Source organism: Polyodon spathula, chromosome 19 (assembly GCF_017654505.1).
Source record: "Polyodon spathula isolate WHYD16114869_AA chromosome 19, ASM1765450v1, whole genome shotgun sequence".
In the NCBI taxonomy this organism is placed as follows: Eukaryota; Metazoa; Chordata; class Actinopteri; order Acipenseriformes; family Polyodontidae; genus Polyodon; species Polyodon spathula.
Window position 1 is genome coordinate 9,325,269 of NC_054552.1, and position 26,513 is coordinate 9,351,781.

The 26,513-nt window shown below is 38.4% G+C and overlaps 1 protein-coding gene across 13 annotated transcripts in view; it reads left to right on the plus strand.

Annotated features, from left to right (window-relative positions):
* Positions 1 to 26,513, plus strand: part of LOC121294941 (serine/threonine-protein kinase BRSK2) — a 221,233-nt gene that overhangs the window by 86,634 nt on the left and 108,086 nt on the right. For all 13 annotated transcript variants that reach the window (XM_041219164.1, XM_041219166.1, XM_041219169.1 and 10 more), the window contains exon 2: positions 15,388 to 15,482. In XM_041219164.1, the coding sequence (XP_041075098.1) occupies positions 15,388 to 15,482 (95 nt within the window). The remainder of the gene's footprint in view (positions 1 to 15,387; positions 15,483 to 26,513) is intronic.

Consider the following 26,513-nt stretch of genomic DNA (forward strand, 5'->3'; position numbering starts at 1 on the left):
TATTCCTAAAGGGAATAAAGAATGTAATTGGACGGAAACATTCTCAGTGTAATCCACTCCATCTCCAGCCTTTTTTTTTTTTTTAAATAATAATAAAAAAAAACTTATCTTGAAGACAAATGCATTAACCAAAGATTGTTGTCTCTGTGGGCAATACAGAAGGTCTTAGATATTTAGAGGAGGGCTCACAGTCGGCAATGTGTTTGCAGGTGCTTCTGTATCCAAGGCTGCATGAATTGCTGATCACTTGCAATGAATAGTCTGAAAAGGGCTGACTACAAGCTTTTCTGGAGAATTCTGCTGATTTTTCCCTTGAAGGAAATTGAGAAATGGGTCACATACTGTAACCTAAACCTTCAGAACAATTTAATCACCTTGCAATTGTCGCTTAGAATCAGTTTTTGTCCGCCCATGGAGGGCACATGCCTTATTTATAGTTACACTGGGTGTTTCAAATATTTTGTCCAACTTCTGTCATGCAACAATGTAATAATTACAGCCCAGTATAAAAACCAAGGTTAATGGTAATGCATACATCCAGGGCGATGTAACTGACAAAAGGATAGCATTCTCTAGCATGCTCTTCACTTTCCCTCTCTCTCTCTCTCTCTCTCTCTCTCTCTCTCTCTCTCTCTCTCTCTCTCTCCATCCCTCTGCACATGACTATTTTTTTCCAAATTAAAGCAGCATCTTTTGAAGCGTGGCCACGAAAAATACATAATTTAAAGAATTTATTATCAGTCTGCAAAAAAATGTTCGAAGGGCTAATTGAAAACACTATACCGTTGCCTAGTAATGAGAGGAATAGTGTTCTGCATTCCTGAGCTACCAAAACATGCCATTCCTGATGATGGTAATTAAGGATTCATCTGTTATTGAAGCAGGGATCATGCATGCGCCTAGCATGCACCCAGCAAGCCGACCAGATTGGGAATGAGTTAACTGAACCCATTATCTTCTGTGGCAGGACTAATAGCCGGTCCTGTCTCCTCATGAAAGGGGTACAGTAACTGCGCAAAGAGCTAATGTCTTCAGTAGGAATGGAAGCTGGGTAAGATGAGTGTCTAATTCTGTCTCTTGTTGGCTGGCTTCAGAAACCTCTATTTAACACTGATCTTGGTCTGCCTTGTTCATCAGTAAATATGAGATTAGCTCAAAGTGGAGTCTGTTAAACCAGAATCTATTTTAAGGTTTGGACAATAAAAATGACAAATGGTAATAGGCTCCCCCCCATGGCTGATTCATTATTTACTGAATAATGACTGATTTAATTTTTTATGCAAATTAAATATAAATATATACCACTAAAGGGGCATCTTGCTGCAAGTCAGTTTCCGTTACAATCGATAAGACAGCATATCTGAAAGACTTGGAGGTGCTAGATAGCCAATGTAGTTCAAATGATTGATGTTTTAGTCTCAAAAGTGAAAAAAAGAATAGCCTGGAAAGACTGCAGTTTCTTGAATTTGCAAAACGGCTAAGATGTTAGACATTGAATTAGATGCAAATTAGGTTGATCACGTGAGCACTATAAACTGTTGAGGCAGCACAATTGCAAACAGTCTACGAGAAACATAACGACAACTACAGTACCTACCTAACAGCACTCGAAAGAGGCTTGCTAGTGGGTGCAGGGGAAGCTGGTGCTCCATTAGCAAGGACAGTCATGTTGGTAGGCTGCTTCAAGTCATCTGTCATAGAGTGCATCAGGAATGGCAAAACAATGGGAAAGTGGTTGCCAAGAGAAATGACTGTGGCTGCAAACAGTTACTGATGGACAGTGCGAGAAGTTAGATATCGAGTGGATTAGCATTTCCTGTGAATACCTTCCAACTCCATGTGGAGTCTATACCCAAACCCATTATTAATTACAGGCCCTAATAAAGTGGCCAGCTAGTGTTGATCTGTAGTTTTAGTGTATTCAAATTATCAGCTCCCTCTGAGCAATATTTCACAACACAAACCTGTTTGCTCCTATTAGGAGTTACAGTTCTGCTTACAGTTCAACTTGAGTTAACAAGTGAAATCATTACACAAACTAAAAATGACATTGTGCAGTTTGTGAACTGGGACTATGGCTAAATCTATACAGTTTGCTGCTACGTGCGATTTAAGTGTCATTAAAATATGTATAACAAAATAATAATTCACAAAAGAGAAATATGTTAAATGTTGAAAATGAATTATAGATTTAGTGATAATTGCCTTAGAAACACAGATATTTGTGCACTGCTGTAGCCATAGCCCCTCCGACTCATCTAGAACAATGACAACCATATACCAAGGGGAGGGAACACTGTGTGGGTGGCACAAACTACCTAGCAGCTCCTGGCAGCTGCTTGTAAAGGATTTAATTGAAAGGTTTCCTTCTTATATATATTAGAGATGGGACGAATACAACGGTTCCAAATGATTTTCCTTTAAGGTCTCATTGAAACAAAAGATTTTAATTGAACACCATTTAAACTTTTAAATCACACAGTTAGGTTACAATTGTTCGATCATTTATGTTGAGGTTTAAAAGTTTTGAGATGAGGCAAAACGTACATGATTATAATTTGCTGGTTAAAAGCTGACAATTCCCTTTGAATCGATACCACTCAGCAGAACCTAATGACATCATTTAAGAGCAGCACCATGTTCAAATTAAATGTCAGTTCTGTTTTTTTTTTTTTTTTTTTTTTTAAACCCAACACTGTTGTTATGCTTGTGTTTATAATGCAAAACTCATCTATCTACAGATTAAAAGGCAGCAATTTGTTTTTAATTGAAAGCACTGTAGAGATTATTCGCACAGCACCACCTAATCTGTGTTTGTGCTTGGAAGCCTAAGAGAATCAGCCATGCAGTATTGGAAAAGACTGTGAGCTTCAACTGATGGTATCACCTGCATTTAACCTTTTAATTTATGCTCCTATTTTTTAAAGGAGAAAAATACCTGTCAAATAACACTAGATATCAATATCGAAGTAGTTTAATTTGAAGGTACCTCAAAATTCTTATTGCTCATTTTGAAACCCCTATTCATAAAGCTTTAACCAGCATATATGTTTTATAAATATTCAGTATTCATTAAATTGTTTTAGGAATTGTGTGCTTCTTGATCTGTGGAGTTTCATAAATAATAATTTGTTTTATAACACCCTGGACTTCATTAACCTTTGACATTTTCACAACTCCCCCTATCATTGTGCAGTAGAGCTTTCAACTTTGAAACAACGCTGAATGTACAGTACAAAACAATACTGTAGAGCAGCCTTTTTCCCCAAGTTGATTCATACCTGTTGGAGTCTCCCAAGCTTTCTTCCCATTTAGGACCAGCATAGAGGAGAGGGCTGTTCTATAATGTTGTAGTTTCAGAAGAAAACTTTGAGAAGTTGAATTTAACAAGGGTCTTTAGTCTAATAGGATAGGAACATACAGATCTTATGTGAACTTCTTATGGTGGTAATGAGCAGAGAAAGTAAATGTTTTATCTGTTCACATACTATTTAGATAACGATCTTATCTGAATGTATCGAACGGGAATTGTGTGTTATAATAAGCCAAATTCTTACATGATGTCAGATTAATTGCACAGACGTCATTTTCTGGCGTCGCTAATTTACATAATTACATACTCCTTTTCCTGGTTTTAAGTAAATAAATTAAAAACAGCTCTGACTTCAGCTCATAAATCAGGGCAATGTTACATTAATTGCTTTGTTGTGACGATTCTTCTAAAGGTATGCAATGTACGGTAATTACTCATTACAGTCATTTTTGTAAAGATTCTAATGACAGCGCCTGTCCCCTCTCTGGCGTGAGAGTTTCTGAGTTTTAAATAGGCTTGGGTATCCACTAATTTGACTTGGCACCCTCATTAAGAGCAGATCCATAAATCCTCATAATGTTTATTAAGTTAATGGTTTTAACACTTCAAGTTGATGAAGCTGCAGTAACACAGCTTCCCTCACTATTGTGTTGTCTGCACTGTTTGCCTAATGATGCTGGTTGCTCAGTTCCCATTTCCTACTAATTTATTAATATACAAATTACAATAGGTGTACTTTTATACTCATGTTTGTTCTGTGCACCCACCAGAAATGTAAAAACTCGGCGCATGTACCGTCTAGTTTTTTATTATGCTAAACTCAGTGACTTAGACTGCTGGTTGTCATCTTGCTCAAGTATACAATTGATAAATTACAAGAATTTTAAATATTTTATTTATTTAACTGATAAGCACGATTCTCGTGATTTAATTTATAGTCGACAATCGATAGCTGAAAATGTCATTGTCATCAGAGCCAGCTGCCTGCCCAACGTTTCGATATGTTGTGCATACCTTTCTCAAGGGAGCTTGTGTTTTGAAATGAAACATAACGACTTCTTCTATCTATTGTGACATCACTTTTACGTCTATCTTTTAAATCTGTATTAATTCTAATTAACATAATTAACATTAGTTTATATAAACTTATATTTATGTTATCATGCAATGTTTTAAACCAAAACAAAATCACGAACACACAGTACAACAAACAGGTCAGACTGGGCAATCGCCTTCACTGATCCTATACGTTTTGTTATTCAGCTGCTCTCTCCTCTCGCTCTCCTGTACTCTCCTCTGTACACCCCACCCGGAGTGGAGAGAGCTGCAGGTTTATATGCAGGTGACCATTTCCTGGTTTAGCAACAAATTAATCACTTATTTCGGGAGATTGCCACCTTCTGCACAAGGTTTTTAATTATTCCTGGTAGAGGAGCTGCCTACCTCACCTCTGCCAGAACTTGTTTAAATAAAAACAAAACAACAAACAAAAACACACGGCTACGCCACCAAATACAATAAATACATTTGCAAACAAATCATAAAACACAAACACAATAACACAAATGAGACACAGGGTCTCCTTGCCCTGGTACAGTCCTACAGAGACACTTCTGGTTGGGTCTCGTCATTTAATCTTAAGGTCTGTCCCACACTTGGGCCCTTTTGATGGCCACCAGTTTCAACCTTTTTCAATTGCAAGAGATCTTGATGTCCTTTTTTTTTTATTTCTTCTGATGCTCATAATGATACAGAGATCCTGATTCTATCTTTTGTATCCTTGAGAAATGACCATTGTAAGATTCTGTGCTGGACTTCTGGCTAATATGATTAGCTCTTGTTGTGAACCCGCACCAAGATGAGTAAACATGTCCCTTCTATTTTATGTACATTTGCAACCTGTTGAGCACATAATTGATTTTACTGATAACATATAAGGTCCTAAAAAGCCCTTAACGGTTTGATTACCCCTTATGTTCCTGCTCGCCTACTGAGTAAGCAGATACTGGTTTTATTGCTGCCCCAAGATACCAGTCTTGTGTTGGTAGACCTAGGTTCTAGATCTCACTGCTTAGTTGCAGCTGTACTGTACAGTCAGTTCACATAAAGGTACTCTAAAGGTACTCATAAAGTTTATGTTGTGCATAAAGATATTGTATTATATTGTAAAAGCATTCTCCCGACACTGTTTTATCTGTCTTCTATGCAGGTTGGTGTTGGGTAATGTAATGTAATGTGTTGTGTAATGTTACTCCTGTGCAACCTTGCCATTGCTGGATATCCTACCAAGGTCCTTTTCATTTCTGTGAGCCTGTAATGTAACTGAGCTCTCTGATGTGAGTTAGCCTTCCAGACACAGCTTTCTGTATACAGTGATTTAAATGGTACTAAATTAATTGTTCACTTTTCGGGTCAAGTCTGCTTGTCCGTGGTTTCTTGCCCTTTTCATTTATGGACAGGTGTTCTGGACAGAGGGTAGGCAGGCTTTTTAATGTCATAGTGCTTACAGTATTAACACAGCATTGTATTGCGGGTGGACAAGGGCAAAAGTAAGTGGTGGATAGTTACTGTTTTGTACTAAAAAGCACACTGCCATGTGGTGGTTGCAAGCACTGCTATTGGTATATCTCTGGTAGGTTGATATGCCCATCTCCACGGAGGTGGTGCTGTACATGACCAATACCTCATGTTCAGTGTAGTCACCCAAGTGACCGCATAACCACTTTGTACAAGAGGTATCACTGTGTGGTTAATTCTGACGGTACCAGAATCAGTCGTAAAGCAGCTTCACCTTTTCATTTGCAGTAGATGCTTGACAAAGTGACTGCAACAGCCAATGTGCTCCTTACTTTTCTAGCGTCCCTTCATTGAAATCACTCTGCGGTGACCCTTGCTGACAGAAGCAGGGTCATGGATGTCTCCCCTGCTCCGCTAACCCTTCCTCCTGTAAGGCTGAAGCCTGCCTGAATTCGCTGTAAGACTGGCAGTCAGACAGCTTTGCTAGCAAAGTGCAGAGCAGCAAAGACTGTGTATCACTCTCCTGGGTTTGCAAATGTTTAGGTGTGAATTGAAACAATAGTGTGGAGTTTGTATACTGTGGTTCTTATTAGCTTTGCACCTTGCACGTTTACTCCAAATGAGTCGTGGGTGAGAGATTTAAAACTGGGGATTCTTTTTTATTTTTATGCTGTGATTTGCTGGTGTGGAACACTGAACAACTTCAGATCAACTCCTCCTGCGTCTCACTAAAGAGACATGTTTTCTCTGGATGGCTTTGGAGAACACACATTAACGCATTTACTTATAACTGCAAAGTTGCGAATGTGAAAAAATAGCACTAGCGGTAGTTAAAAATCCTGCAACTTGCTTCCAACCCCTCAACACTAGTCCCCTCTTACTGTGAGACTGCGTGACTGCAAAAGCCCAGGTCAAAATCAGAACCATTAATGGGACTTTTTCCAGGAGCTGAAGGAGCACTCCAGCTTGTTCTTGGATCAATCACATTTGTTCTAATCGTCGACAGATAAAGACGAGGCGTGAAAGCCTGCACAGCGGCGACATTCCAATAAAGCGGAGTCTGCTTCACCTGCTGGGACCCTGGATAAACACTTAGCAGTTTCAAGCTGCTGGCTATCTGGCATCTCTTTAGTCTTTCTCTTCTCGTTATCTTTGAAGTTCACATCCACCGAACTGACTGCTTTATACTCGGGGGCTTCTAGCTCAAGCATGAGGGAAATAAAGAAAAAACATTTCAGTTCAAGTTGGAAGTTCAGTCTTCTGTTTCTGACTACTTCTCCATTTCAACACTTCTCCAAAAGTGTCTGTTCCTCTCTACCGAGAGAGGCTTGTTTCACTCCACTGTAACCCAAGGTGGGACAAGCCCTGGGTATTAAAAACTGTCAATGGCTGGCATCCATTCAACTGAAGAGTGATAACCAATGCTTTCAAATCCATATTCTTATTAGCATTAACAGCATTATCAAAGTTAGTAAGCAAAAGCTGATTTTATTAAAACTTGAGTATCTTAACAAAAGGGAGACCAGTGAGGATGTTACTAAGCTAATACAAAATCCAATGGATTTTCAAGACTCCTTCAACTTCTTATAAACGTATTATAAAGTAAATAGATCAAAGACTTTTTTTGTCACACCTATGCAGAATTTTGTTGTTTTCAAAGATGTAATGACAACTAGACAGTGCCAGCGTTCCTAATATGACTTGGGGCAGCATTCCAAAAGCAAGGAGTGCACTGGTATCTCTGGGATGTAAGACACGCTCTCCCTCCTCCTCAGCCAAGAAATTCAGAGTAACCCTGGACCCCTGCATCTCCTACTCCCAGCACATCTCCATTAGCACACACCTGCTGATTTCTTCCTGAGCAACATATGAAGAATCTGACCCTTCCTCACCAACTACTCCACGTAACTCCTCGTCCAGGCCCTGGTACTCATCCCACCTAGACTACTGCAACTCCCTCCTGGCCGACTTCCCTGCGTCCGCCACCCATCCGCTCCAGCTCATCCAGAACTCTGCTGCTCGCCTGGTGTTCTCTCTGCCTCGCTTCTCCTGTGCTAGTCTACTGCTACTCCACTGCTCCGCTCACTCCACTGGCTCCTGAGCACCACTCCCATCCAGTTCAAGACTCTTGTACTTGCCTACCGATGCCTTGACCAGACTGCACCCAGCTACCTCCAGACCATCACCCTACACCCCCACCCGACCTCTCTGCCACACCTGCAGTAGAAGACTGGCTGTACCTCCTATATGCTCCCCTGCCTCCAGAGCACGCTCCTTCTCCACCCTCGCCCAACAGTGGTGGAACAAACTTCCTATGGATGTCTGGACTGCCCAGTCCCTGACCACCTTCCGGCGTGTCCTCAAGACACCTCTTCAGACAACACCTGTAAAACTCAACTCTTCCCTTCTGGACAATATGCCTTTTAATGCACTTACACTTTTCTGCTCCCTATTTTACTGTATTTAATCCTGCACTTAACCCAATCTGTAGTATTTTGTATTTCAGTTGCACTCGTAGCTAACCCTGATGTAGCTATCAAAACTGTTACCTGCTCTTGAACTGCCCCGATATCAATTGTACTGTGTTTTGTATTTGCTCTTATTAGGACTGAAGTCATTGTATTTTGTATCTTGCTCTTAACTGTACTGTAATTCTTTATGTATTTTTGTATACAACTGTAAGTTGCCCTGGGTAAGGGTGTCTGCTAAGAAATAAATAATAATAAAAGGAGCATAGCAACTAAAGGCCCTCATCCCTCCTAATTTTAGATGACTTCTGGTGCATTCACTGATCTCAAAGTGTGACTGGGAGCAAAAGGTTCCAACAGTTCCTGAAAATATAAAGGCCCAAAACCACGAAAGGCCTTATAAATAGTAAGCTAAATCAATCCTGAATTTAACAGGAAGCCAGTGCAGTGATTTTAGATGTTAACCTTTAATTAAACTCCAGGGCTGAAAAGGAAAGACAGTTTTCTTCTTTTGAAATCTGCCGCCATCAGTGTTACCACCACCCTCCGACTCGCCAGCTATGAAATAACGATCTCTCACAGCTTGTTGACTGTGATTCCTGAAACTACCTAATTGTAAACTAGAGAAAAACAGTAAAAGCTTGTTGATCTTCCCTGTTGTGCTTAAATGCTCTGTCAGCTTTGCTGGCTATTGATCCCACGGATAACAGCTCTCCGCTGGAGTCAGCCCATTCAACATTGATCTCGCTACATTGGGTATCCTGTCTTGTGAAAAACATAGCTTGCATGCAAACAAATGGGTAGTACTTTTGAAATTCATTTGATTTCAGATGGTACTGATGAATTCGAAGTGATACTCCCATTTGAGTGTTGCAAATAAATACAAGCTTTGTCACTAATTTCCGACAGAGATAGAGTGGTTAAGGCACTTGGGGCTTGTGTGGCAGTTGGTTTCCCCCCATCCTAGACCTTCTGCAATGCATTAGAAACTCTGAATCAAGTGTGCTAAGGAATGTACGGTACTGTGATTCATATCAATTGAATGCGTGTTTCTCAAGATCTCTTGGTAATTCCAAGAACTTGATTATAAAGCTATGGTGCATTTAGTTCCTTCACTTTGAAACTTACTTCCACTTTCTATTTGGAATGTCAATACATATTTTTGAATTGAAGCAATTTTTTAATTATGTATTTGGTAGTTTAGAGCTCTTTTTTAGTTTCTATTTTTGGAAAGTGCCCTGGGAGGCTTGTAAATATACAATATAAATTTAAAATGGTACGTTAAAATATAAGTGAGATATACAGAGGTCTGAGTGGAGCCCCCACAAAAAGATAAAGTATCCAATTTTTTTGTCTAAATGGAAACATCGGTCTTGTAAAATGCTGATGATTTAATAAGATTGTCTTAGATGCCTGCATACTTCCGTTCTGTTTGCATGTTTTTTTAGTTTGTATGCGCACCATTTTGCCCCAAGGGACTGGGATACAAGCCTCGATCTGGGTTGTTAAGGCTGCTGTTCAAAGTTGTCTCAAAGTCATTCTGACTTCCAAGAAACTCAAATTCACAGATAAAACCAGGAAGATGAGCTTCTGTATTTTAGATGTAGGTGCTGAACCAGTTGAGGTCCCTTTTAAGACCACCGGTCAGTAGACCTTGAGAAAGACTTTTACCCGAAACATCTGCTTGTGTTTCTAAATTTAGCACCAGCAACCGTTTTACAGTTATGGAAAGTTATTTTTAATTAATGAATTAATTTATTTTATTTTATTTATTTATTTTTGCAACAAAATCTTTCTTCTTGGAGGCCCCACTATTCAACAATCCATAGGATTAACTCTGGCATATTTTAAGGGACGTCTTGTCAAACATAATATCTGAGATGAATTCCCTCAGTGTAGGTGTGTTTGCAGATAGGGTGACCACCCGTCCCTAATTGGGCAGGACAGTCCCGAAATGTAAAGATCAAGTTCCGGTCCCGGGCTTCATGCCTCCGGGACTGCATTTGTCCCGAATTCGTAGACACAGTGCAATCTTACAGAGCCACAGTCAAACTATAACATACCTGTTTATAGCGCATCACAGCACTGCCCCTGATGCATTGTTTTGCAATGCCTGACACTCGCTCATTCGCCAGTTAAAAAAAAAAAAAAAGTATATATCCAGGCGCGCTTCCAGAAATCTTTCACATGGTACGCACAACTGAACCACACTGAAATCCCACATCATGCCGATAACGACTCTGCATCAACATGCTGTAAAGCGTTTCAGTCACGGTGCTGCATTTCTGTTCTTTCTTGAGTATCCCTTTTTAAAAATGAGTAAACACAGCGCGCTGCCATCGACACAGAACAGCAACTGCAGTGACAACCAAATAGTCCACAACAATAAAAGCTACAAATAAACCTATTTGAAATACAGACTTAAAGGAAAAACTAGTTCAAAAATAATTTATGCTGCTTCCATTTCTAATCATTTACTCTTGCAATCACTACAAGTAAGCAATCATTATAAATACTAAAAAAAAAAAAGAAATGTAAATAGTGTCCTGTTTTTGCATTTTGAAAAGGTGGTCACCCTATTTGCACAACATGCAGCCTCTCGTTCAGGATTTGACTGAGGTTGACAGATTGCGGTAGTGAGTGTGTCTATATGGGGCTGGGAGTAGGTGTTGGCCACATCTGGCACATACTGTTTTTCAGGGAGAGTTTGGGCTGCTACAGCTCCCCAGCAGCTCAAGATGGCACGGTGCTCAGGTAACCTGTATTCTACATGCAACAGCTTCAGTCATTATTCGGACGACTTCCTGCTTTTGAAGAGCTTTCCCAACCCAACCATTTAAAGAGTTAATTTGTTTTGATTGTTTTTTGGGGGGGTTCTTTGCTGATTTTATTGGTGGAAACGCAGTCTTGCTCTAGTCCTGGGTTTCAGAGCTTCCCTGGGTTTAGGTACAAGAAACTGAGCACTGCTAAATCTGCACTGAACTGATCACAGAGCACGAATAAGCCCCACCTGAGTCTGTAGGTTTACACATAGGAGTTGTTCACACAGCTATACAGGAATAACTGTTCGTTTAATAGTTCAAACTGCTAGTTCCTATTCATATTAAATAACATATAGATTTCTTAAACCCAAGTGCAGTACTAGTGCGGGATTTTAACTGCATTCTGTTTTAGTATATGTCCCCTCTGTACAGTGTTTTGTAGATGCAAGTTCTTGTTCTGCTAGGGGACCAAATGACATGATAAAAGTATCATGTCTTTGAGTGCCAGTGGTTTTAGAAATAGCTTGTGATACCGTATGGCTGATCCAATGTCCTTAGCTTTTGACTATGAGATCAGAGCTGCATCCAGATGAGAATCTGTCAGTGATGTCTGAGGAGTCTCTCTCTCTTAACTTTGTAAAGAGCACTTAGAAAGAGTGTGCATCTGGCTAGCTTATATATTTAGTTTGAAGTCAAAACTCACAGGGCCCTGTTACTTAGAAGCTTTTGCCCAGTGTAAAGCATTTGAAAAATTGAAAAGACAATGCTTTAATGATTCAAAACTAGTACATCTTATATTTTGGGTGTCTTTTGTACAAAACATTAAAACAAATCTTTGAGTGGGAACGTTTGGAGAAAAGTGACTGGCGTAAAATGAAGTGCCACTCCATATTCATTCAATAGCTCACTCCACTTTTGAAATTTAGATTTGAACTCTTTTTATCTTTTATTGTCATTGTTGAATTTAAGGCATAAAAGGAAAAGAGAAGTCGCAAGCTTCTTCTTTTGGTTTTCAGATAAGTATAGTTTATTGAAGATAAAAGTTCTGAGTTGCAAAGTTATAAGAAGACATTTTAAAGGTTACATGGTGACAACGGTTTGCAAGTATCCTCTTTCCAAGCATGGATCAGAGCAATACAAAGAGCATTTCAGTATTCTCAGTTTAAATGCAGTCCCTCAGTGACACCATGATTTTTTCTTAAACCAATCAGAAAGACACAAATCTCTTCTCACTTGGTTAATTGCCCATTTGTCCTAACCCTAGCTTCAAAGCATCTGGTTCAATCCAGTTTATCTCTGAAGCAGCTAGTTTTTATAACCCTCATAAAATCAACTGTAATTTCCTAAGAAAACCTGTTTTATTTCTAGTTTGTACTGTCCAAGTAGGAATTTAACCAGAATCTGGCTTAATCTTTAACTCATTCTGCGAGTTGTATTCTAAGACCAAAAATTCATTTATATCTAAATAAAATGTTCCAACAGTCATTGTCTTTATAATAATAATTTGGGGGGGACAGTTTTTTTTTTTTTTCCATGCCTAGCTTTGACTGTTGATTTCTAATTGGTCTGTGTTCTGTTAATTTATTACTTAGGATATAGTATCTATTCATCTTCTGTAACATGGTGTAATATATTTCACTTGTATTTGCTTGGTAGTGTTTTTCTATTTAATTATTGTAAATGAAACATCGGTATCAATGGGCACTCTCCTGGTCTAATATACATGAATACATAGATAAATAAATACTTCACTGTTGGAAAGCCATGCCTATAAGAGAATGCTAAATGTTGAAACCTGGCAATGAGTGACAACTCCCAAACTCAAAACTCCCAGAGTCCTCAGGTACATACAGGTCATTATAACATTAGCTCTGGTAAAAGATCTTGTTAGTAGCAAATATCTTATGCAGAATTTCAAGGGTAGATCTACAATATAAAAGTGCAAGATGACAGCTAATCAGCGATCTCTCACTTGCTGACCATTTATTTTTTCTCTTCTTTCCTCACTCTGATTATCATCTCGATGCAAATGGAATCATTTTCACAATCTGCTTCGAGTGGCACGTGGTAGTGGGCCGCATGCCCCTGCTCCCTGCTTTTCATTATTGTTTAATTATTAAAAAAAAAAAAAAAAAAAATTGTTATAATAAAAATCCTGTATCCCCTAGACAACCCTTGCTCAAAACATACAGAGGAGTGAGGATTATGTTCTTTCCTCTGAGACTTGTTTACTGGCACATACATCAGACATGGAATCATAAGGGATACAGTTTTTATAAAGCTCTTAGTCCTGGGTCCAATGGGGGGTTGGGGGGGATGGGGGGGGGTATGGGTGTGTGTGAGAGATTTATTTATTTTTTAATAATAGATGCTCAGTAATCAGATCCCACTAAGCGGTGAATGGCAAAATAACACAGAATACATTCCAGTGTGGTTCTCAAACTTAACGGACCGATAATAAAAATCAAAATAAAAAAACCTTTGCACAGTGAACTGGCTCAGTGAGAATGGAAATACCCAAACGGCAATGAACAAAGAGTAAGCATGATCCGCAAGAACCAGTTTTTGCTGTCCGGTCAGTGGTTCTGACAGTACATGGTACAGATTCCCTTAAAACCGGACAGTTGGCAACCCTACCTAGAGCCTTTTTAACTTTTATAGCCTGCACACATGTTAAACATTTTGAAGTTGCAGGGATGGAAAAAAGAGCTTTCGGCCCTGGATTACATTGTGTCATTTAGGAATCTTTGTAAATTAGGTAATTCTTGACTGTCTTATACAACTAACAAGGAATGCTACTGTATATCACCACAGTTACTGTAGACTTTGAAGTATTTGTTGTATTTGTTTGTGTCATGCTTCAGTAAAATCTAAATATTTTAAATGTTTTATTTTTTATTTTTTAACATGCCTTTATTAATAAACTTCACAGCAGTGTTTTTAAATACAGATGCTCTTCTTTTAACTTAATATTAATACTTACTGGTGTTTTTACCAAGGGCTGTGATGGTGGTATTAAGATACACCACCATTTTAGATCATAAAACAAAGACTGTGCTCTTTTTTTTTTTTTTTTTTTTTTTTTTTTTTTTTTAGGAGTACTGTACTTGCTGCTTGTTGTAGTGCAAGGCACTGGTAACAGTGACAGCTTTTGATAAACTTGCAATGCAGAGTTGCTAAAACGAAACTTGCATTAAGAGCACTCCTTTGTAATAATATAGACTATAGTAACTGATTTAGTTTTCTGGAGAACAATAGATCTCCAAGTCAGGATTGTCAGGTAAACCTTACGGGAAATTACATTGATATGATATGTTGAAATGTGCTGGTGCGCATTGAAAAATATAAAGCCTACTGCATTTTTCAGCATGCATGTACTGGAGAATAAGTTGCTTGTGACAGCTGAAAACCTAATAGGTATAAAATATATTGGATATATTGACCCAAAGGAACAGTTTGCTAGCAACACAATATATACATCAGCTTTCCATTTGCAGTTTATGGTGTACACAAGGTTATGAATAAATGAATAACTGAAATGTATGCAAATGTATCTTATACAGTTTCTTGACATCTTAAATATTTAAGTAATTTCTTTTCATTCAGCCCAGTACTTATATGAGCAGTCGACCTGTTATGAAGATTTTACTGCCAGTGGAAAGCTAAACAGTGAATTATGCATACAGTACATTACTCAGTATGTGTATGATCAGTTGGATATTTAAAATAGAACTAAATCCATCAAAGAAAATATCCTCTATTATTAATACAGATATTAATAACAATACCACGCTAAGCTTGTCGTTGCCCTTAAAGTTCAAGGTATATAAAGCACATGGTAATGGCATGCGTCAGAGTAAGAAATATATGATTTATTAATAAATAAAAAAAAGAAGAAGAAAGAAAAAGACACCGGATTAACTTCAGGTTAGATATTGGAGCCTGTCTTGTTTTATTCTTAATTTGTGATTATGAAAGTGGCTTGATTATTCTCCCAGTGCACGGATCAGGGGTGTCAGCTTCTGCCTCCTCACACTTTCCTGGAGCAAGTCTGTCCTAGAGGGAACACTGTTTCTATTAGGGGAGGACAGAGCAGTTCCGTCTCCGCACCCTTCTGATCTTGACCTTTCTTTTGATACTACCTGCAGTGCCTGATGAAATAATGCTGATTTGAGTGTTTAACATGACAAAGTGCTATCATCATAGGAAATCAATATGAATCAAATAGGACATTACATTACACTACAGCTGAACTACTGACACTTGCATTGTGTAATCCTGATTCCTGCTAGCTCTCAGTCTCCTCTCTCACTTCTCTCTTGCGCAGGTCTGGTGAAGCTGGGGGTCCACTGTGTAACATGTCAAAAGGTCGCAATAAAGATTGTTAACCGGGAGAAGCTGAGCGAGTCAGTTCTAATGAAGGTAAGTGTCTGGCGATAGCCTCTCGTTCACTCAGAGGTTTGATGGCATGAGGTAGGGCTATCCTCACTGTGGCAGCATCTTCTCTGTGCACGCTGCGGATCCCTCTCTACACACGTTGATAAAATAATGCAGTGCATTTCAGAGTTACCTGTACCATCCTCACTCATATCTGCACAGTGTGTTTTATAACTTCTTAAATAAGCTAATTCCATAAAAAAAACACCTGTTGCACACTTCCATTAACTACAGTGTATTTAGTGCAGGTCTCACACAGGCAGTTTTGAAAGAAGCACATGTTATTACAAGCAAGTATTTTCATTTTGATTAGGATAAGGATGAAGAAGGCACACAGTATGCATGTCTTATTTGTATGTCTTGTGTGTAGTTTTCCTAGGGAATTTAATCTAGAGAGGAAAATTCTGTCCACCCCATCAATATCTTGTCTGTCATTAACCAACCAGCAGATTCTCCTAAAAAAGTGAATTGTTGTTCACTGGAAGTTCAAAACCTATGTTATCCCCTTGAAGTACATTATTGGTTCAGATAAATACACACAGAGAGCCTGGGGTGGGGGGGATTTGTAACCCTCAGCGTTTAGTGTTACCAGTCTTGACAGTTTCATTGCAGAAACCTATTTTGGGGATAAAATAAAGAAACACGGTGCCATTCTGCATTGGTAGTGAGTGGATGATATTTAGTGGATTTGATCTATCATAGATTCTAAGGTAAAGCCAAGTAGACAAATGTTACAACAGGTACTTTATATTCTTATGCATGTATTTTGAAGATGACACCAAACATTTAGAAAGCAAAAGAAATATTTTTCTGCAAAGGAAATGGAAAACGTAGGCTCATTTGTTTCATTCAAAAATGTGCATATGCTTTACTGGCTCCCAGTTACTCAGACTGACTATTCTCCTCCATGGTCCCTATTTGTTCAGTCCTGCTCATGCACTATGTACCAAATTGCCATCTTTGTTTTGCTGATATTCTGTTGGGTTAATGGTTTAACAAGTTAGACCTGTCATTCGTCATTTGTCAGGGCACAGTCAGTCCTAATCATAATGCTTATTAGTCCGTTTTGATGATTTTAAAAAGTGGTGTTCAGAAAAATGTCAAGCCTGGCTGTTTTTTTCAGCACACATTTACTGAAGATTTAGTTGTTTTAGACAGCTGAAAATGCAATGCATATAAACATATTACCTGAAAGCAATATATCTCTGGCAATGCAATGTCTATACATCAGTTTACCATTTACAAAATATAGTGAACACAAGGTTATGACGATAAAGCTGAATGATGTGATTTATGAAACTGCATCTGAAACGGGTGCTTTAATATGAAAAGCATAAATATTAAAGCACTTTTCATTTCATACATTAAAATACTTTATGTGTAAAAACATTTAATGCATTTGGGAGTAATTATAATACATGTATTATGCAGTTGCGTCTTTTATGAGTATATTAGTCTGTAGTATTATAGTCTGAATGGGAATGAATGGACAAGGCTGAAATCTGAGATCTGTTTACACGCTACAAGAGCAGAAATTACCCAGACACACAGACGCTTGCAGTCCTGAAACGCTTTCATATACAAGTTAGAAATCCAGCTCCTTTCTTTCTCTCTCTCTCTCTCTCTCTCTCTCTCTCTCTCTCTCTCTCTCTCTCTCTCTCTCTCTCTCTCTCTCTCTCACCATTTTAACTTTGCTGTACAACAGAATTCTGAGAGAATTCTGATTCTTTAAAGCAGGTGACATCAACCGTGCTGATATGGAGAAAACAGCATGGTAAAAACTGAAAGTGGCACGGCTGATGTCATGACTAGGGTTTCTCTGTGAAATGTTGTGGAATATAGAAGGTGAGAAGAACACTGATTGGCTGAAAGATCATGAGCAGTCTATAATATTAATTACATTGAAACCTGAATTAAATGCTGGATATGTGAAAGGGAGATATATCATGTGTACATTATTTTCCAATTTTGGTCTTTTTTCGAAAAGCTGTTTTCACTTGGCAGAATTCTGACCCAAAATCAATACTCTTTTTGTAACTGGTATGAATATAGTATGTTGTTGCACTGTATCTTCGTATTAGTTTAATTATTATTTTTTGTTTACTCTTTTTCTGTTTAAATCTTTTTCTGTCCTTGCAATGTGATTTAGGATTAAGCCTGTACGATTATGTGTGATACTGATAAGAAATGTATTTTGTACTTCTGTTTGTTTAAACAAAAGTGCAGAGCGACTTTTTTCTGTAACCCTTTTTGAATTTCAAAAATAGACCGATTTTCAGAAGAATCGTAGGAAAGGTAAGTCATCATGGTGACATTGTAAATCCAAAGCTAAAGGAGAGATTAAGCTGGAAATGTTTCATAAATTTATGTGTCATGATGCCCTCCTGCATCTTAAAAATAGACAAATGTATCAAAAGTGCCTAAAGTACTTACCCAGGAATAGCAGAAACCTTTAACGTAACCAATTAAAGCTGCTTTAAAATTACTATAATTATGTAAAGAGGCTTTATTGGCGTGTTTGAAAATGTTTTCGAGATGTTGAAATGTTTTAATGCCTGTTACCACAATCCTCATTCTGCGTTCCACCACTCTCCTTTTCGATATCTGACCAAAACTACTACTACTCTGGGTGTGTTTACTCCATTCTTCTAAGGCTTTTCTCTTCCTAAGGGCAAACTTTGATTACATTCCAGTTTGTTTACAGGCTCCCACAGGACATTTTGACTGGAGGAATACCTCCCTTGTCTGCCCCTTGGAGCCTGCTGTTCATTCTAGATACAGAGTAATAGAAGTACCGCCAATGCAGCTGTAGGTTCTGATTGCCGTCGGCAAACTCTGTTAGCTTAAGGAGTCTCTTTTACTACATGTTGCTTCTGTAATTGAAATTCCAAAAAGGGCATTGCAATTACTTTACAGCAGTGATTGATTTAAAGTAGAGCTAACCTCCCACCCCCTGCCCCACCCTTCATTGTGCTGAGAGGCTTTTAGTTCTTCACTTGTTTAAGGCACTCATTCAGAATATGGGGACCCTTGTATGCTGATCATGTCTGTCTGTCACACTAAATGGTTAACACAATACTGCTTTCAGTTTGCATCAACCTGTAGCCATTGGAGTGAGTTTAATCTGCAGCACGTGAAACGATTTTTGTCTACGGCGTTGTCATGAAATACCTGCGTATTCCAAATCCAAAGTCTAAAACTACAAGCAAAGAACTGAAAGATTTTCAACAACATTTTAAAGTGCGGAGGGATAATGTTTCTAGTGCTAATAAGAGGTAAGCACATTGATGTTAAGCCATTGGTTAGCAAGACATTGCATTGTAATTACAAGAGGCAGCCAGTGTTCACATTTCAGCAGTGATTGATTAAGCCTGTTTGTTGAGCTGCTGTGGTGTGCGCAGTGGTTCGGTGTGGGTGCCTGGAAATGGGTATACTTAATTTAGCTTCCTAGAGACCAGCTGGGATTTCCTCAGCAACCACAGGTTAAGAACCTCTGCTATAGGCTGTTCTCTTAATTGTAACAAAAACTGACACAGTCCCCATGTTTATATAACCGTGTGGGCAAAAGAGATTAGAGAAGTGATCGAGGGGTTTGACTAATGATCTCTCAATGCGGCACTGGATTGATGAAACTGATAACAAGCAGTGTCTTAACAGGCTGTGTGGGTGTAGCCGCAATTGGGCTTCTAGCTCATGTTTTAGAGAAGATACCAATAACAGAAGCGATGCTGTTGCATGAGGTCAGGTGTATAGAGTAGTGCAGTAATTGATAAGGCTTTATTTTCAGAGACAGCCGTTCTGTAGGTCTTGCGATTGTGCTTTATTCTCTGTACAGGTCAGTAGTCATATTCAGTCCATTGCATATGTAACTAGTTAGTCTTTTCAAATGAAATCTATGTAAGGTGCTGCTTTTCAGTTCTTGTTGAGGGCCATAGACATTGGTGGCACGGGCTACATTAGCCATGTACTGTAGTGAACACCTACGTTTGTACTGGTGGCACTAAACAGCACTTCAGATCAAAGACATATTGGCATTTCCAGCCTGTGTCGCATGTCTGTGACTGGCAGTTAGAACTGAAGAGCAGCTTCTGAACAGTGGCCACCTTAACACAGGCGCAGGAAGAAAAGAAAGAGATGAGTGAGTCCATACAGAACGGACCATACAGAATGATTAAACTATCATTGAAAGATAAAGGGGCAGCAAAAAAAAAAAAAATGTAATGTGAAGGTACTCTTTCAGAGAATTGCAGACCCAGTAACTATGCACTAGTGGTCCGTGCTACAGAATCGACAACTAAACAACTGCACCATGCCTTTCATGTTCAGAATACAAAAAAGGATAATAAAGTTCAGGGGTGGCAGTAAGACTGTCATTGCATTGCAGTTTGATCCATTCCTAGCTTACTATGAGTTTAATAAGACAGACCTGTTTGTTACCTATCCACTGTGGCTAATCAGACTAATTTTAAAACCTGGAAAGGGGGTAACTGATGTGCAATAGTGGTCTTATTTCTATCCCTGGTACTGCATTTATTTGGTCCTGTCGTTGAAACTAAATCGCAGGGTAGCCTGGGAGGCATTCAAAATAAAAATTAAAAAACTACTTGCAGCATAGCCACACGTGCAATCTAAATACAGTCTCCCAGGGGCTCTATAATTATTTCATGGTTCCAATTACTTCTCATTTTCTCTACATAGACCCTTTTTAATACCCGTGGGGCGCTTTATTTTCTGTCTCAACAATTAGGTTGCACCCAGCAGTTTTTTTTTTGTAATTACATGGTATCCTCTACCATACGATCCCGTAATTATTGTAGGTTCTTCAGGCCATAATCTAATAAAGGCCAGTTATCTGATCCTGGTTGGTGTGCGTGTGCGTGTGTGTGTGTGTGTGTGTGTGTGTGTCTGTCTATGTGTGTGTTTTGTTGGTTTGTTTTGCTTGCAATGAATGGTACCAGATGGGCCCAGCTTGAAATACAAATTACTTATTTTAGACAAAAGATCTCCAGGCTGTAGGGTGCATCCTGCACTCCACGCGGAGTGGGATTTAGTACACTTTTAATAAATCCCCTCCTTTTCCATTGCTTATGAACTTGTTCTCTTGACTCTTATCTTTTTAACCCTGGGATCAACCAACTTTTCAGCTGTATACCTTCTCCAGCACAGTATTATCTTTGTTGTAATGGTAAGCTAGCATGCTAATTCACCACGCTTGTCATGCCTTTCACCTGCAGCTTTTAATCAGGATCACCTCCCTAACGGATATGACTTTGGTGGTTTCAGCTTATTTTTCCTCAACACAAAACCAGCACGCAGTTTGGCACAATTCAGCACAATTGACAGTATCTGCTTTACTGAAGAGTCTACATATTTGTTGTTCTTACCTTTTTAAATAACGTTTTCTGAATGCAAATATTACTATGTATATGTATGTTTTCAGTTGTATTTGAAGGCTTTTGTGAAAAGTCAACATTTTTTTTTTTTTTTTTTTTTTGACTAATACTGTTCTCAGTGCATCCTACGTTGTTGTTCGGATAGGAAATTGCTTGCTGATAGCACGTCAAGTGCTCAGTTCAGGCATTCTAGTAGTGATTGTAGCCAGTGCTATTGTCCCTCATCTTTCATGATCACTGAATTCACAAGAACCCATTTTTTTTTTTTTTTTTATTATACAGTAGTCTAAACCACAGACCACAATTTTTTAACTGATTGCAAACCGCTGATCCTAAAATGTCTGTTTTGGTGCTTATGTTTCTGTGAGTCTTTGTGTGCATGAAGGCCTGTGTGTTTGGTCTGTGACTCCAGCGAGGATGCTAAAATGAGGTCATTACGGTTACATTTGTAAACACATCTTGCCTGTAGCAATGTAAGAAACCTAATTAAAGCTGGCCACAATAAACAAATAAATGAATTGTGCAGACAGAAATGTAGTGCTGAGACTTGTATCTGAAATATATATACATGTTCACAAGTCCAAATTAATGTATTTGTATCAAACATAAGAGAGGGTATTGTATGCCAGAAAGAGATAACAAAATGTAATCATTTGACTGACCAAATAAATAAAGCATCCCACTGCAAAACAGTTTTTTCTCCTAGAGGTGATTTTCAGAGGGTAATAAACCGGTTAAAACTGTGAAGAAATGGTTGCATGAGCAGGTAAATTATTGTATTTGTTTGGTGGGATACGCTGTCAGTTACCTACAGTATATTCTTTATATAATTGTAATAACATGCTATGTGTTTAAAAATGAAAGACTATCCAAATATATTTCTTTGTCATAATAGAAAGATGACGGAAGATGGTCTGTTTTTCATTAGTAAATATAGGTAAAGTGGCCCTAGCGACACTGATATTGTGTTGATAAAGCACAGCTTTTGTTTTTATATTTAGATGCCAACACAGGGATATTGCTTCTGCTCTAAAGTTTTCAATTGAATTAAATAAAGTGTGTTTGAGGGATTTTAGCTGAATGCACTATTTGGCCTCTCTGGAGTGATATCTGAGCCAGAGTAATTTCCACCCTTATTGAAAATGTAATGCTGTGCTTGAGTGTAAAATTGGAAGTGGGACTGAGTTGTGAGGAAGTGAGGGTTATGTACAGTTTCCCTGCTCTTTCCCCTCAGGATTGTAAAATCTCACTCCTGATCTTTCCAGGACCTGTCACAGCTGCAGCACCAGTTTATTCAGAGTCCTTCCTTCGAGGATTGAGGCATGTTGAAATGCACTACCTAAAAAAATTATTTGAGATTTCTACGGCTTTAATGAATAGGTTAGACCAGCCCTCGAGGTCCCTTCCTGTCCATGACTTTGTTCCAGTGAAGTCCCAGATTAGTTAATTGACTCTTAGTCTGTTTAATTAACAATTAAATAATTTAGGCCCTGGTTGGATATTTGGACTGGATCTTGAGGGCCAGAGTTGGAAACACCTGGGTAATGTGTTTTAAATGTAAATGCATAGTACAGTTTGTTACAGTAGGTAGCTACTGTTACTCAAGAAGAGAGTTAGGTTTTATTTTATTTTCTTGAATAGACCCACATTTTGTTTGCTATTCAGAGGAGATGGTTGCCAAGGAAACACAGCCAGAGTTGCCATTACAGGTAAAGTAAATGATATGTCTTTAAATCGAGTTACACAAGTGCTGGGTTGTCTTTAAATCACTTGAAATTGGCTCTTAAAAAAACAAAACAGTTGCTAATGTGCCTCCTGTTTGTATAGCAGGGATGGAAATAACATTCGTATTGCACAGTAGTTTGATCCATTCCTGGTTTTACTAGGAGTTTAGTAAAACACACCTGAGCTTGTTACCTATACGCTGTGGCTAGTCAAGCTAATAGTACAACCTGGAATGGGTGAAACTGCTATGCAATAGGAGTCTTATTTCCATCCCTGTATAGTTAACTATCAAAGGGCTGCCTACACAATTAACTTTTCCTCCCTTTTAAAGCCCTTTCTGTATAAAAAAAAAAATGCAGACGCCATCTTAATAATGAAATGTCTCTTCCCTTGTGCTTTACGTGATTTTAAAGACCTGTTAAAAATCCCACTCAGTGTAATGTTTTGTATATACACTACACCTGCCTATCCGTGCAATGTATTATTCATAACACACAGCGACACATCATCACAGGTTGTTTCTGTTTACCCTCTGTTCCCTCCCCTCCCATCCCTTTAATCCCCCCGTTTAGCGTCTCCTTTCAGCCGTCTGTTGTTCGGCGCTCCTGAACAACCTGTCTTCTGGGCTCTCTTCTCACTCTCGCTCTCTGTATTAGAGATGTCCTCTGCTCAGGACTTGAAGATGAATGTATTTGAGATCTGCAGCCACCTGGGGGATTTGTCTTGTTGAAATTCATTTACTAACAGTGCGTGCCTGCTGTGGTTTTACCAGACACACTCTGCGTTTTTTTTCCCCCTCCCTCAACTTTTCAAAGCCCAGCAGTGGGATGATTATGCTGTATCAGAACAGTTTTAAAGCTGCATGTAATACAATACATTAGTTTCCATTTACTACATCCATCCAAACTCTTATCCTTTTGTAGAACACAAAATAGGACCTTATGGTGTAGTTGATGAACATTTTAGCGGTCCTTGAGTCCAGTTTGTTTACCCCATCCTGAGCTCCACTTAGCCACTCTTTGATCTTAATAGACCTGCTCTTGCTTCAACAGCGGAAAGTTATTAATAAAATGGTGGGAACAACAGATGTTTATTAAGTAGATCAGTACAGGGAGGCTCATTAGCAATCAAAACAATTTTAGTGTAATTACTGTAGGAATCGTTAATATCGGATTAGTGCATGCTTTAGTTGGTTGAATTTTGCATAAGAATGAGTAGCATTAGTCGCACTTTGCAATAGTAAACTCATACTGGTTTCCTAGCGTTATTAAGTTGTAAAGAGAATAGTGTCCAGCAGGTGGGGTTGATGTAAATACCTTTGCTCTTTTTCTGTTTTTACTTTGATGTATCCCCAGTTTCCAGTTGTAACTTAGAATTCCTCAACAAGAAGATGAAAGGATATAACATCAGAGAAATGTTACAAGTGGTGGATAGTGGCGAAGTCTGTTCCTGTGTTTTACGATCACTGTGTATCAAATATAACACCTTTTTTTCTGCAGCAGCAGCCCTGAAATCAAGTCAGCTCATGAATTTGAGACCCATACAGTATCTGTTTATTGTCTGATGCAGATCTATAGCGAAACAAAGGCAACCAGGTAGCTCAGCAGAGCGGCAATGTCGGGTCCCCATTAAAGAGGAACCAATGACTAAATGTTTAAACTTAAAGAATAAATTGGTTTAAACATTTAAACTACATTTTGTTATGTTTGAAGCCAATAGGAAAACAACCAATGTGTATAACAGTTGTGTATATGAATAAAAAAAAATATATATATCAAATATAAATTACCTTGCACTGTGTGGATAATAAAAATAATGCTATGACTATATTCAGTATTTATATTTTTGACAACAGTTAAACATTTTTCACTTGGATGTTTAATAGTTTAAACTCTGAACAGTTGGAGTGGGACTGAACACACAAGGCAGATATATCACACAAAATCAGCAGCAGTGTGCCATGATAACACTGGATCCTCTTGGCCTTAGGCCTTCAGTTTGAACTGCTAAACTAAACTGCAAAATTAGCTGTGCTTGTTACAACACTCGCCCAAGGTGACACACAGAGTTAATGGCTGAGCAGGGAATCAAGTTCATTAGCATTTTAAAAAGGTGACATTTGAAGTAAGTGTGCCAGAATGTCAGTTGTATGGATGGAGAAAAAAAAAAAAACTTTTTCCTCAAATTGCTGACCAAGATGTATTGAACAAATGCAATAATTAATGAACTGGGAATGACAGGCACCAAGAAGAGCCCAACCGGAAACAAACTGGAAATGGAAATAAATAGGCATCTGGGACTTGCAGGAATTGTGTGGCTTTTTCAATTTGAAAATCAAATTCGCTCTGCTGGAAATAATGCAGTCAATGTAGTGAGAATTGGAGGCCCAGAATGTGATTTTTGTATAGTGAATGGAACAGTGTGATGTTTGTAGGAGTATTTTAATGAGATTCATTGATTCACTATACTGTGCGAAGGTGCAGTCGCTGTAGCGAGAAGTCTATAAACAGACAACTGAGAACGATTTTTATTTTGGGAAAATGGATTCCTGTACTGGTATGGAATCGGACGCAGCACTGGGAGTTGAAATCAAGGATACTCGGATTGAGCGAAGGACAGAAGGCAGTTAGCTAGGGCTGAACGCAATGTATGTGTCTTGGAATCTGAGACACTAATCTGAAGTGAGTTTATGAGATTCTGAATAGGGAATACTAGCAGTGAGTTTCTCGGAAATGAAAAGTAACTCCGCTGTTTTTTAGAAGTGCTATCGAATAGGTAATCAATCAATTCAAGAAAAGGTATTCAAAAGCAGAACAAATGTATAAGCTCCTCAAAGAATATAAATAAAAACATGCATGTGCATATTGTTATAAATAGTAATACAACATACTCACTGATAGCTTTATTATTTAAAAAGCGAACAGCATTTGAGTTTTAACCCAGGTGTGGCTAGAGGAAGTAATTGTAGGTAAGCAGATTCGTATTTGGGTGCCAAGAAATTTGTGTACTAGAAATCTAACAATGCACATGAATCCCTTTGGTATATTTCTGTCTGTACAACTATTTAAAATGCCAAAGAACTTCATTATTTACATTTGCCACCTTTTAGATGAATTGAACAGATCCCATTAACAAATATCTTATCCACACTGCCTAAATAATACACAATTAACACATCTAAACATTGATTAACTATCACTCACAATCCCGTTTTCAAAATGTGATGATTGCAGATTATATAGATAGGTTGGATAGAGTATTATCTGCTACATAGTTAGTGTTGTTTTGAATTGTTTATGGAGTTTTAGAAAACAATATGGGAAAGACATCATGTTTGTGAAAACTAACTGATATAGCATTTACTAACTGTTAAAGTATTTATCCTTACTCCAGCCCAATAAACAGTATTGACAGACTCTTGTAACAAAAGTACAACTTAGAGAAATTTGTTTAATGAAAATCTGTATTGCTAGAACAGTTATCCCAGTGAAGATACAAAGTAAACTAAAAGTAACAACAAAGCAATTGCAAAATGTAAATGTTGTGACTAGTGCTTAGTGAAACATTCAGTAATAGTAAAATAAACTGAGCGACAGTCCTGTGTGACTGGATTAGGGAGTGGAATGCGTGTGAAGACTGTACTGGGAATGGGAGACTGAGGATGCAGAGTGATGGCAGTGCCATTACTGAGTCCGTCAGGGAGAGGAGGAGTGACAAGCCCTCGCCTCCCCCATGGGAGCACTCTGAGATATTTCTCATTCAGCGAAGGGCAATCGAAACTTTCTTAAGTCTTGTTTATGTTCTCTGTTTCTTCATGTTAATTTTAATTCCCCTCCAACACCCTTTTTGCAAATTAACTGCTAATGAATTTCTTAAATATATTTCTTTTCTCCCAATT